Source organism: Mastigoproctus giganteus, chromosome 3 (genome assembly GCF_048544385.1).
Source record: "Mastigoproctus giganteus isolate SK-2022 chromosome 3, ASM4854438v1, whole genome shotgun sequence".
Taxonomy (NCBI): domain Eukaryota; kingdom Metazoa; phylum Arthropoda; class Arachnida; order Uropygi; family Thelyphonidae; genus Mastigoproctus; species Mastigoproctus giganteus.
This window is the reverse complement of record NC_143577.1, coordinates 108,662,494-108,676,722: the sequence shown is the minus strand read 5'-3', so window position 1 is coordinate 108,676,722 and position 14,229 is coordinate 108,662,494. Positions and strand designations below refer to the sequence as shown.

Below are 14,229 nucleotides of genomic sequence, written 5' to 3'. Positions count from 1 at the left end.
CTTTTGCATTTTTTTAAATTTAACATAACAAGTTACAGAGCAAATTTTTGAAGCAATTAGTGCATTTTCGCGGACACTACAGTGGATTTTTTCTTCCGATTTCTTGATTGATCGTACTGTTGACTCATTGATTTTATAATGTTTTGCCACTGATGAGACACTTTCATCATTAGAAATTTTGTCTAATAACTCGATTTTACTCGCTAATGTCATCACCTTCTTTGATCTTTTCACACTTCTCTTGTTATTCATAGCTATATTTTTGTAGGGTTAGAAAAGAACTTGTCCACAATAAAATCACTTTTGTTTAACCGTTAGCATGCTCGAAAAGTCTGTTTACATCAACACACTGCAAAACGGTAGATTTTTCACTTTTGTAAACTTATCAATTAAAAGCAAGCTACGAAACCTTCCATTACAACTGCATTACACATACTGAATGAGGATTAGCGGGAAAGATTCACGATATTTCACCCCCCCCCCCCCCATCCACTGAGCACTGTTTAGACCAGTCCACAGAGTAGTACTCTGTGGACTGGGCAAGATGATTTTAGCCATGCCCATGTTTTTTTTTTATGGCAGAAAATATTCATGGTGCTTTAAAATTCACATTTTTTTTTAGGTTTAAATCAGCGACCATAAATATGCGAAACCGCAAATACAGATACTGTGAATAGCTGGGGTTTACTGTACTACTCTAAATAAACAAACCAATATTTGTACAGTTTGGAAAAAAAAAAAAAGCCTTTTTTTCTGTAATGGTATAGAATAATATTAATATAGTATTAGAGAAGAAAATGATCAAGAAACTTTTTTCTGAAGTGTTGTGATCAACAACAAGGCAACATATAGTGCAAGGAAACCTGAGGCTTATTCTGCACCAGCCAAAAAATAAATAAATTGAGTACCGAGAGAGAGAGAGAGAGAGAGAGAGAGAGAGAGAGAGAGAGAATCACCAAAAAACCAAAAAAAGAGAAGAATGATGATATCCCGCCCAACTCAGGACCCTGGGTGTGCCAAGCCCATACTCACCAGATGTGAGCCCCTGGGGTTGGCATTTCAAAAAGCATAAAACTTTTTTTTCCATAATTGCATGGAGTAGTATTACTACAGTAATAGAAAAGAAAACAGCAAATATATTTTTTTCTGGTAAGGCAAGGAGTACACTCCATCATCATCATCATCATCATCATCATAACTTACCTTGGTGTTTCACTATTTCAAATCAACTCGGAGTAACAAATATGTATATAATACAAGCTAGAATCTGTTCTAAATATCTCAGAAATTAAACAATTTTTTCTATCATTTTATGATATGTCATAAAATTATAGGTGTCGTAAAATGACATGCTTATGTAAATATAATTTTCTCTGGATTGATTTTATTTTTGTTTAAGCACTTGGAAGATTAAAGATTTTAATAATTAATTTCATATATATTTAATTTTGCCAAAACTCATTTTTTATAAATAATTTGTGGTCTAGGAATCCGCAGAGTGTCTTTTGCAGACCCCCCCTGCACCCAGAGAACCACTGTTTTAATACATTTGTTTTTTTAATATATATTTTCTTTCAGAATTGTGTTCCTGGCAAAGATCCTTATAGAATGACGTGGAGTGAGATTTTTGTATTAGTAGTGGCAGCTTTCATTGCCATTCTGGCCTTTGCTGTAGCAGTAGCTGTATGCTGTCTATACTCAAGGTACTTACTCTTTTTTCAGTGAAATTGATTTTTCTTCAAAATTTCAATTTAGAATTTATATCAAAAACTGTATACAAGATCTGTAAAAAAATGGCAGCACTTAATTTGTGTGTGTGTGTGTGCATTTGCAGAAAATGTATGATGCAGTGCCATATCAGACTGCTAATGCTGACTGCCATGGCAAGATACATTCTGATTAAATCACCATTGATGAATAAGTAAAATTTCTTCCTTCTTCCCTGAATGTAGATGCAAATGATGTAGCCAATTGTTCAAGAACAAGAGTGCAATAGCACGGGTTTTTTTATGGACTGTGGTCCATTCCATATGACTTCCAAATACAATTAACTATTATATTTGTGATTTATTGTAAACTACTCTGATCTGGTGGTCATTCCAGAGTATCAACAAGAGCAAAAATGGTATAACAGGAAAACAGGCATAATTTTCATGAAAAGAAGTATATGCAGGGGCAGGCTGTCCTGAGGATGCAAGGGGTGCACTGCACCTGGGCACCAATCAAGGGGCACCTGAAAACCTGAAACTTACATACATATATGAAGAAAATTTTAAAGGGGGCAGCACATACCCTAGGTATGCCCCCGGAATTACATTTCATGATTGTATAACAGTGTTTCCTGTCATGTGGCCGCTAGTGTTAAGAAACATCAGGATAATTGGACACTCAAGCATTTACTGTATTCCCACAAGTTTCTGTGACCAAGCCAAAAAGAACCAGCACTGTCATCAGCCACAAGATACCTTACAAGCAATATGAAGGTCATGACAAACATTAAAAAACTCTGTGGGCATTATTTGTCACCCTCCACCTATATAGAAATGTATTATATAGGCATTAGAGGCTATAAATATATTCAATGTATCAGTAAAAGTCTTTACTCTAACTGCTGTGCTGCTCTATTGGAGTGGTGGAAAAATGAGTTTTTATGCAATATCTAAAAATAAGCCACAGAGAATGTCCTTACAAAACAAAAGACTATAGGTCAGGGGTGGCAAACCCATGGCACGAATACAAATTTTTTGAGCATGCAGAATTCAGAACGTCCCAAAAAAAATTTCAAACTTCATGCAGTATTTGTTTGAAGTCAGAGTGGTGAGATGTACTGACAAAATTGTGAAATGAAATTAAGAAAAAAATTCATATATTTCACACATTTATTCAGAACATAAGTTATTGGTAAAGTTATGTGAGATATATTATCCACATTAAGTATTTAGCCTAACCTCCTTCATTGTCAATTACGGTTTGTATGTGGCATGGAGATTGGAGATTATTCTTCATTAATTCCCACAAATAGTAGTAGTAATAGTAGTGGCATGTGATGCAAGAAAGCAAATGTATGAGCTTATGCAGCATCAGCCAAAAAAAAAAAAAAAATCACACCATTCCCTCCAAATGCCTGTCCAGTTCCTCCTTAAATTTATTCAAGCTATCAACTTCCACAACGACAGATGGAAGTTTGTTCCAGCAATTAACCACCCGCTGGCTAAAGGCAAATTTCCGCACATCTATTCTACATCTGTCTTTTCTTAATTTGAATTTATGCCCCCTCTTGGAGTGAAAGATTTGCTTTGATTAAATAGGATAATAAAGCATTATACATTTTGTGTTCTGAAATGCAAATTATTATGGGTAATTTCTTAAAATATTTAGCCAATTTTGTGTTCTAGGCTCATGAGGGTAGTGTTTTAAAAGATTTAGCCGATTTTGGCATGCACCCTTAAAAGGGTGCATGCCAAAATCGGCTAAATATTTTAACCTAACTAACCACCCCCACTATAGATTACAGGCATACCTCGATTAACGAATAGGATGCGTTCCACGAAATTACTTCGTTAAGCGAAACTTCGTTTTCAGAGGTAAAAATACTATGGCCAGAATAGGGATACGTTCCTACGTAAAGAAAATGAAAAGCTTTTTTTCCAACAAAGAAAAGTTTTATTAAATAAACAGTCAACTTACATACAAAGTGAAATCTCATTTTAAAATATGAGGTTAAAGTTGATTGTTTATGCTTTTTTTTCTCTTTCATTTAACAATTGCCTATACGGAGTTATTGCATTTAACACTGATCGCTTAACTATAACACTTCTTCCTAAATCAGGATCATTTTCATTAAAAAAATTTAAAACGTTTTCAATGTCATTTAAGCACCTTTTTAAATCTTTGGTTGTTAACACTTTTTTGGCAGGAACTTCTTTAACTTCGCCTTCATTATCTTTGTCTTCGTTGCTAACAAGGTTTTCTAAATCTTCCACTGAAAAACAATCATCTTCTGCATTCAATAAATTTCTAACATCCTCTTCATCAACATTTTCGAAACCTATTGATTGAGCCATCTGGATAACTTCATTTCTAATTTCTTGGATGTTATTTTCTTCTTCTAGTACAACTTCTGGCCATATTTTGCGCCAAACTCCATTTAAGCATTTCTTAGTGACTTCTTTCCAAGAACTATCAATGTTTTCAATTGCGTTTTTAATGGTGTAGTTTTTCCAAAAAGTTTTAACTGTCATTAGCATTTAGCATTAGCATTAGTAGAGGCATTTGATGCAAGAAAGCAAGCTTATGCAGCATCAGCCAAAAAAAAAAAAAAAAAAGTAACATAAATAAATAAAAATAACCACTTCCACTTCACCCCTCTGTTCGTTCGAAATACCTGTCCAGCTGAGCCTTAAACTTATTTAGGCTATCAACTTCCACGACAAGGGATGGAAGTCTGTTCCACCCACCAACCACCCGCTGGCTAAAGGCAAATTTCCGCACATCTATCCTACATCTGTCTTTCCTCAATTTGAATTTATGCCCTCTCAGGTGATTTTTCTGAGCTAGAGGAAGAATCCCATCAGCATTGAGCATGCTCAAACCATTCAAGGCTTTGTACACCTCTATCAGATCACCCCGCTGGTGCCTAGTTTCCAGACACTGTAATTTGCAAAACTTAAGCCTTTCTTCGTAAGAGAACCCCTTTGTCCCATTCACCAATCTAGTTGCCCTTCTCTGTACTCGTTCCAGCAGCTCTACATCCTTCCTGAAATGAGGCCTCCAGGCCTGTATACAGTACTCTAGGTGTGGCCTGACCATTGCCTTATACAAGGGAATAATCACCTCCTTATCCCTGCTAGAAAAATTCCTATATATCATTGACAATACACCATGAGCTACTTTTGCAGCTCGTCTGCACTGCTCAGAGAACTTCATATCTGCCTGCACCACCACCCCCAGGTCCCTTTCATTCTCTACCACTGTCAGTGTAGTACCACAGAGTTGATACGTTGCTCTGGGGTTGCTGTTTCCCATATGTAGTACTTTACATTTGTCAATGTTAAACTTCATTTGCCACCTCGAAGCCCATCTGCTCAACCTTTCCAAATCCTGTTGCAGCAGCATAGTGTCAGTAGTGTCCTTGACAACCCTGCCAACCTTCGTATCGTCTGCAAACTTGGACATTAAGCCTGATATACCATCATCAATATCATTTATAAATACAGAAAACAATAAAGGCCCCAATACTGAACCCTGAGGGACTCCACTAATAACATTAGTCCACGATGAGCAGTGTCCATTGATTACCACTCTCTGTCTTCTCCCCCTCAACCACCCCTTTATCCATAGCAGCAACTTGCCTCCAATGCCACACTGCTCCAATTTGTGCAGCAGTCTTCCATGTGCAACAGTATCAAAAGCCTTTCTAAGATCCAAGTATATAATATCAAAGTTATTCCCTGCATCCAGTTCTTTTGTGACTGCATCATAGTATCCAATCAAATTGGTCAGGCAAGACTTCCCCTTAACAAAACCATGCTGTGTCCTAGCTATAACTGAAGTCTTGTCTAGATGATCCTGCAGTGCTTCTTTCACCAGTGCCTCCATTAATTTTCCGGGAACAGAAGTTAAACTCACAGGTCTATAATTACTTGTGTCAGCCTTTGATCCCCCTTTGTGAATTGGGGTCACATTTGCACATCTCCAGTCAATGGGTACCTCCCCTGAGTCCAAGGAAGCTCTCATAATTATGGCTAAGGGTTTGCTTACCTCCTTTGCTGCCTCCTTTAATATAACTGGATAGATCCCATCCACCCCAGGTGCCTTTCTTGTGTTTATCTTCAACAATTTCTCCTCCACTTTGCTCTCAGTTATTACAAGATTCTCTAGCTTACTGCTAGAGTTGAATACACCTCTGGCATTCCCCTCGCTGAATAACTCCTCATGTGTGAATGTCGATGCAAAATATTCATTTAGTTTGTTAGCTACCCGAGCAGGGTCATCAACAGTTGACCCATCGATCTCAAGTGGACCAATCTGATTCATCCCCTTCCTTCTAGAGTTTACATAAGTAAAGAACTCTTTGCTGTTTTTCTTCGCATCCCTTGCCAAGGATCTCTCGTAATCTGCCTTCGCCTGCCTAACCTCCTTTGTAACTTGGTTACAGATCAACTTGTATCTATCATAGGCGTCCGTGTCACGTGTTAATTTGTATGTATCCCATGCATTTTTCTTCTCTGCCATATGCCTCATTAGTTCATCTGACAACCATTTAGGCCTAAACCTTGAACAATATTTCTTAGTTGGTATGTAAAGCCTAGTAGCTTCCACGATAAGTTCTTTGAATGCTTCCCATTTTGAATTTGCTGTTGGCAATATCATCAGTTGATCCCACTGTATAGAATTTAAATACTGTCTCAGTCCATTGTAGTCGCCTTTACGAAAGCAATACCCCTTCCCTTTACCCCTAATGGTAGTTACCTCTTTGAGTAACTCCCACTTCAGCACACTGTGATCACTGCCACCAAGTGGTTCATTTATCTGCAGATTCTTAATGCATGAAGAATCACTACTGATAATCAAATCAAGAGTATTACTCCCTCTAGTTGCCTCCCGAACATGCTGATGTAGAAAACAATCATCCAATAAATCCACAAAAGCCTTGCTACTGTGTGAGTGACCAGCCCCCAAATTCCAGTCAATATCTGGGAAATTAAAATCCCCCATTATAAGACTCTCTGATTTACTGGCCCACTCTATTTCTCCGAACAGTTTCTTATTATACTCATCAGAGTCATTAGGCCTATAGCACACTCCTACTCTCAATTTTGATCTCCCAATGCTTATGTCACACCAAACTGACTCGACACTGCACTGTCCAGCGATGTCGACTGGCTTCACTTCCTTGGATTTTATGTGTTTTTTAACTAATAGCATAACCCCTCCTCCCTTCCTATCCTGTCTATCCTTTCTGTAGACATTGTACTCCCCAAATTCCAGTTCTGCATTTCTTATATCTGTGTGACACCACGTCTCTGAAATCCCCACAATATCTGCCTTTGATGTTTTGAGCAATACCTCAAATTCATCAAATTTATTTACTAAACTCCTAGCATTGGTGTACACACAAGTATACATGCACCTGTTCTTTTTCTTAGCTACCCTAACACAACCCATGTGTTTACTTGTACCCCAATGATTCCCAGCAGTCTCTGAAATATCCTGCATCTTATTTTCCAGGCTGCGGCTCATTCCAATAGAAGCAGTGCAAGAATCACTTTCACCTCTGCCAGTGGCTACTGTTAATCTATTAGTCCTTGTATCCCCCCAATCTAGCAGTTTTCCGACCCACCTAACATTGCCTCGATAGCATCAGCAAACATTCTTGCACCCTTTCTATTTAAGTGTATCCCATCCCTGTAGAAGCAGTCTCTCCTGTTAACAAGTACAGACCAGGCTGAAAAAAATTCTACCCCTTGAGCCCTGCACAATCTTTCCAGGGCCGAATTGATTGACAGGGCTCTCATCATATACTCCCTCCTATCGTGTCTGGGCAGAATTACAGACACTTTCAATTTCAACCCTAATTCACGGCTTTTTTTCATCAGTGACCTGTACTTGTCAAGTAATTCCGCCGGTCTTCTACTCTTAATGTCATTAGTGCCAACGTGTACAACTATATCACCTTTTGTGCCCTTAAAAGATGATATCCGCTCTACAACGTCATCAACTTTTGCCCCTGGCAGACATACCCTGGTCCTATTCCACCTATCCTTTTTACAAAGCATGTTTCCCGTTTCCCTGACAATAGAGTCACCAACAACTACTAGTTCCTTTGGGACCAGCGCATTCTGCCTTAGGGGTTGCCGCTGTGTTCCGCGATGACCAAGTGCAAGCTCTGGCATTGGTGTGGGCAGCTGAGAGCTTGATGGGCCCCTCACTTGTAATCCTTCGAGGGCATCCACCCTATCCTTCAAGCTCTCATATAGGCCCATAACAACGCTGAGTTGTCGCCTTATCTCCTTACACTCCTTGCATCGCACACACACAAAGACATCCCCCATGGCAGTATCATGTCCCATACTTGACTGCTCCGCAAACATCAAGCAAATAGTGCATCTTACAAGGCTGTGATTCAGAGGACAACTGCCCCCCTCAGTTCTCCCCTGGGCCACAGCATTCCCATTGGCTTGAGCCCTTTGCTTTGCTGCTCTGGTTTGAGTCATACTTTGAGTCGTACATTTCCTCTTTATCCTCTAGTTCAGTTAAATTGCTTAAAGTTCGACGCAGATAATAAGCTTTAAATGATGCTATTACTCCCTGATCCAATGGTTGAATCAGGGAAGTTGTGTTTGCTGGAAGAAACACAACTTTGACAGGAATGCATGTGTCCAACGTGTTAAGATCAGTAGGATGTCCCGGAGCATTGTCTAACAACAAAAGAGCTTTTTCTTCAAAGTTGTTTTTTTGACAATACCGTTTTACTCCAGGACAAAAGTGGTTAACAAACCAATCAGTAAATAACTCCTTGGTAACCCACGCTTTTCTATTTGCTTTCCATATTACAGGTAAATTCATTTTTATGTTACCTTTTAACGCCCTCAGATTTTCTGAATGGTAAACTAATAACAATTTTAATTTATAATCGCCAGAGGCATTTGATCCAAAGAGTAACGTTAAACAGTCTTTTGCTGCTTTGAACCCAGCAGCTGATTTTTCTTCAATAGAAATGAAGCTTTTTGTTGGTAGCCGTTTCCAGAACAAACCGCTTTCGTCAACATTGAACATCAAATTTGGTGGAAAATTTTCACGTTCAATTATTTCCTTTAGTTTTTCTGGAAACTTATTTGCAGCTTCAACATCTGCACTTGCAGCTTCTCCTGTTAATTTTACACTATGAATCCTGGCCCGTTTTTTAAATTTCTCGAACCAACCACGAGAAGCCCCAAAGGTTTCCGTAATTTCTTCAGTTTGTTTAGATTTCAGGTGATTAAACAAAAATAATGCTTTTTCTTGAATCACCATTTGACTTAAAGGCATATGACGTTGTGACATATCATCTATCCACAAACTTAACATTTTCTCCATTTTTTCTAAAATTGGATTCCTTAAGCGAGTTAATTTTGCCACTGTAACATCTGTACAATTCTGAGCAGACTGTTTTATTTTTTCTGATTGACTTAGTATGGTTGTTAAAGTTGATTGCGCTAATCCTAAAGAATGTGCCACATCGGATTTTCTTTCGCCGCTTTCAACACGTCGTACGATATTTAGTTTAGTTTCCAAAGAAATTGCTTTTCTTTTCTTTGATTCTGACATTTTAATTAACTAAAACAAAAATATTTCCAATAAAATTTACAAAATCTACGTTATGTAATGCTACAAAGAACCTACGTCAATTATTGCAATGCGCCACACTGAAACAACGTCAATCATGTAAACAACAACTAAATTAAGCTATTGACGTGCAAAACTGTTATAACAGACACGCCCGCAGCTCGGGAGCACTCGGGAATACGTAACGAATCACCGTCAGTCACCAATCAGATGATTGTCAGGCGTTGGCGTTAAATTGGAATATTTTTTTATGTTAAATGGGGCTTGAAATTGCGGACTTCGTTATATCGAGGCTTCGTTATCAGAGGTAACGTTAACCGAGGTATGCCTGTATACTGGTCTACAAAACAGAATCATCAGATCAACATTACTGATAAAATATATATAATTCACTGCATGGGAAGTGACACTACATGGGAGCTTAGTACATTAAAATCCTCTACTTACTTCATTAACAATGTTTTCGTGGATAAGAAGCTGCACATATGCTATTCATTAAAGGATTGGAAACAATTTGTTGCTTGAAAATCAAAATCAATGTTTAAAACAATGGATATACATAATTATTATTATGTTGTAATTCATCATTTGTACATAACCAATATGTATATGATGAACTACAGTATAAATTTATATTCTTTGGCTATAGTGAAGTGCCTGTTGTTGTTTATTATTTATACCAAAGCAAACCTAAGGCCATGATGAAGTATTATTATATTGCATTGGTAAATTATTAGTAATTTATGGTAATTTTGCTGGAATAAAAACCCACTATTCTAGTAATAAAGATTGTATAACCTTTTCTGTGGCATCCAAAAGGAAAAGTGATTGTGATAATTGCAAGTGGATCAAATAAAAAACACATGACTCACAGTTACAAACTTAATTAGAAATTTTAAAATGTGTTATGAAAAGTGAAGGCCATGCTAAAAATGCATGACTTTTCGGGATGTCTTGTTCAACTACAGGTGACCCCAGCTGAGCGCAGCTTTACCGTGCGTGGATTCGCACTTATGCGGTAAAGTCCATGTGACATGGATCATGCCATATGTGGCCCAAGGTTTGCAGTAGCATGGTGTATCTGACTCAACTGTGCTACCTTATTACAAAGTATGTAGTTGCTTTTAGCATGATTAATTCAATCACGCTTTTAGCATGATTGAATTAATAGTGTCATCAATTTCATTCTAAGCGACTTTGTTATCAGAAACTGCAATTTTGTAGCACTTTTCAGTTTTATGATCTGTCAAAATTTAGCCTCTCTACAGTGTACCTACTTTTTTATTACAATATATTTTTCATTATGTATCTTTAAACTCAGCCGTCCTCAGAAACAGTGTGATGTAATACTTCAATGACCCCCTTAGTTGGCTTGAGTCTTTGCTAGTGACAATGTCGGTGTGAGTTTCCGAGTTGAGTGAAAAGTGACTTCAAGTGAATTTATAGAATTTATATTTTATTTCAATAGTTAATGGCTTCAAAGTGTGCCTGTACATCCGAAAATGATTCCAGGATGAAAAATCCAGAAAAATCCTGTCATTGCATGAAAAAATTATTATTTTGGGGGAAATAGAGCAAGGAAGAATGTATGCGTCTTTAGCTAAAGAATGAGTGCAATGAATCATCGATATGAATAATTAAGAAGTGTGAGGACAAAATTGAAGCAAGCTTTGGGTTGGCAACAAACTCTCAAGTGCAAAATCCACTTTTGTTAGTCGATGTGATATGCTTATTGAAAATATGGAACAGTTATTGAATGTTTGGATTGAAGACCAAAGGAAAGAAAATGTGCCTCCCAGTTCTAATATGATCAGTTGCAAAGCCCAACGTATTTATCATCACATAGAGTCTCATGCTGCTAGTGCAAATGGTGAATCAAGTTTCAGTGAATCCAAGGGATGGTTTGATAGATTTAAAAAATGATCATATCTGCACAATATTAAAGTTGTTGGTAAGATCGCTTCTGCTGATGTACAGGCAGTGGAAAATTTTTTAATGGAATTGAAAAATGTAATAGAAGAGGGAGATTACATGGCAGATCAGATTTTTAATTGTGATGAAACTGGACTCTATTGGAAAAAAATGCCTGACAGGACGTACAAGTTGCATTCAAAGTGTCAAAGGACAGAATCATGCTCCTATTTTGTAGTAACACTTCTGGTGATTATAAATGCAAGCCTTTATTAGTGTATCATTCAGAAAACCCAAGGGCTTTGAAAGCCAAAAATAAATCTTTTCTTCCCATTTACTGGCAATCAAATAGAAAAGCATAGTTGACTGGCTCACTGTTTAGTAACTCACCAAGCATCGTTTCATTCTTGAAGTTGAAGGATATCTGAAAAATAAGAATTTATCATTCAAGATGCTCCTTATCTTAGACAATGCTCCAAGTCACCCAGTGTCACTTCTCAATTGCAATCCAAATGTAAAACTTGTGTTTTTAACTCTGAGCATAACATCAATTTTACAGCCCCTGGACCAAGAGATCATTTCGACTTTTAAATCTTATTATCCAAAGAGAAGATTGGCAAATCATTGATAAAATTGAAAAATTTCCACATAAAAACATGTGACAATTTTAGGCTGAATTCACAATACTAACAGGTATTGAAATAATCGAACAGTCATGGACTAAAATTAAGAAGTCAACTTTGAAGAACTATTGGAAGAAGCTATTCCCCGAAACAGGAAGCAACTCACAAGACCTCAATATTATTCAGACAGAAGTTGAGTAAATTATTAAACTTTCAAACGTTATTGTAGGTGTGGAATTTAGTGATATAGGGCTGGAAGAAATTTTAGAACATATTCATTTCCATCAGGAAATGAAATGTTCTAAAAGCTCAATGCTAATGGGATTATTCCTCTTGCTTAGATTATTCACCTGAGGGAGCATAAAGAAGAAGAAGGAAATAAAGAGCAGAAGAAACCTGAACTAACAAATGGTATAATCAGAGCTTCTAAAAGCAGCTGAGTTCCTGAAGGAAAAGATTATGCAGGAAGATCCCGACTTTCATAGAAGTACAAAAATTAAGAGAGGCATTGACGATATTATGGTTTCTTATGTTGACATGAGAAAGATCATGACAAAATAGCTACAGACAAAAATTACAGATTTTGTAAGTAAGCCAACTTCAACTTCAAAAGCGTCTTCACCTTCTGTTAGCAGTTTCATCCATTGAACATTTCTTCACACGTGTTTGTAAGTCATGGTCAACAATTAAAAGTTTTATTTCATTGTTTTACTTTTATCAACATGCAGTTTTATTTTAAATTTGGGTAGGAATTCATTTCAATTCCATAATGGAAGTGTATACCCGATTACATTTTTGTTGTTTCCATACTTTAGTTTTGATTTTTGGGGGGTTTAGTTTTCTTTCATTGTGTTCTCTTTTAACATAGGGGCCCTTTACATTTAAGTTAGGTGCATGAACTCACTGCCACTCAATTGGATCAATGGAACGAGAGATGAGAAATTATGGAGGAAGTCAATCTTGCCGTTCATTTTTGAAACCGTCATTCCAGCAAAAATGAGCATAGAAAAATATTGCATACTTATATTTTATGATGTCTTTAGTTGGAATACATTTTAAATTATAAAGTGAAATTGTTAATTTCTTTTAAAAATAAATTGTATCATTTGTAGCACAGATTATGGTTTTAATTTCCTATATAAAAAGTTTCAGGACCTAACTCCTGTTTTTCCACAACAACACTATCCCGCTGAATGTGGAATTGCCGTGCATGGCCGTTGGTCGGAATGTAACCCCTCATGCTTGGCGGGGGTCACCTGTATTAGTACACTTGTGAAACAAGGAGAAAATTCTAGAGTTAGTGAAAAATGTTGGTAATTTGAAACAGCCATAAATATTCCTAAGCATAGTGATTGCTGAAGAGGAAAGGTGTGGATAGTTGATCAGTGTTAGAAACATGTACGCTACTGCCACAGGATCTAGAAAAGTTGACAAGATGGGCTGAGAGGTGGCAACTGAAGTTTAACATTGACAAATGTAAACTACAGGAATACTGCGCTAATATGGCGGGTTAGGTTCCAGACCACCACTGTAAAGCGAATATTGGCTTAAAGTGAATTACAGCCTTTTTTTCACTTTCCAGTGCATATAAAAGCCTAAAAACATATTTACACTATCATTTATTAAGTGTGCAACAGTGCTAGGCCTAAAAAAATGATGCAAAAGTAAAAATAATAAATAAAAAAAAAATGCTACAGTACTGTATTGCTATTTTAAAATATTTTTGTCCTTTGCTTATGGTGACTGACAAATGAACATTTTAGAAGTAATTATGGAAGGAAGGCTGAAGGAGATAGTGGAGCTTCATCATCTGAGCTAGCAACGAATCTTATTCTCTTTGCTAGTGGAGAGTCTTGCCTTGATGTTGATGGTTGTTGAATGGTAGGGCTACTTGCTGTTGAAGTTTGAGGTGGCTGTGACACTTACTTAAAATAATAATAATAATAATTATTATTATTATTATTATTATTATTAGCCATATGGTATTTATTTTTAATTATTTGATTAATTTGGTGCATTTGTTCTCCACTTTTAATTGTAATTTCTTAAAAACCACAGTCGGCTTCTGCAGTCTGCAGTTATTGTGTTGCATTCGGTAAGAATGTTTGAATTTTGCCGCCATTGTTTTAGAATTGGAATAGGAGATAATTGGAGGTTTCTATGTAGTTTTTTAATCAATATTAGAAGAGGCTTATAAAGTGTAATTTACAGCAATGCATACATGTTTTATTAACTTAGTTTTATCACTTAGTACATAACGTATGGATTCAGTATCCTTAACGAAATATGTATAAAATGTACTGCTTGTATGATGTTTGTGGACATCACGAATGGGATATGACATTGCCAAAGGGGATGACTTTGTGTG

The 14,229-nt window shown here is 36.8% G+C and overlaps 1 protein-coding gene across 6 annotated transcripts in view; it reads left to right on the top strand.

The window, feature by feature from the left end:
* Cad74A (cadherin 74A) overlaps positions 1 to 14,229 on the top strand; it is a 748,720-nt gene that overhangs the window by 680,235 nt on the left and 54,256 nt on the right. For all 6 annotated transcript variants that reach the window (XR_016546733.1, XM_090369392.1, XM_090369388.1 and 3 more), the window contains one exon: positions 1,579 to 1,703. Coding sequence is in view for 5 of the 6 variants with exons in the window: in XM_090369392.1 (XP_090225518.1) it covers positions 1,579 to 1,703 (125 nt within the window). In the remaining variant the exon portion in view is untranslated. The remainder of the gene's footprint in view (positions 1 to 1,578; positions 1,704 to 14,229) is intronic.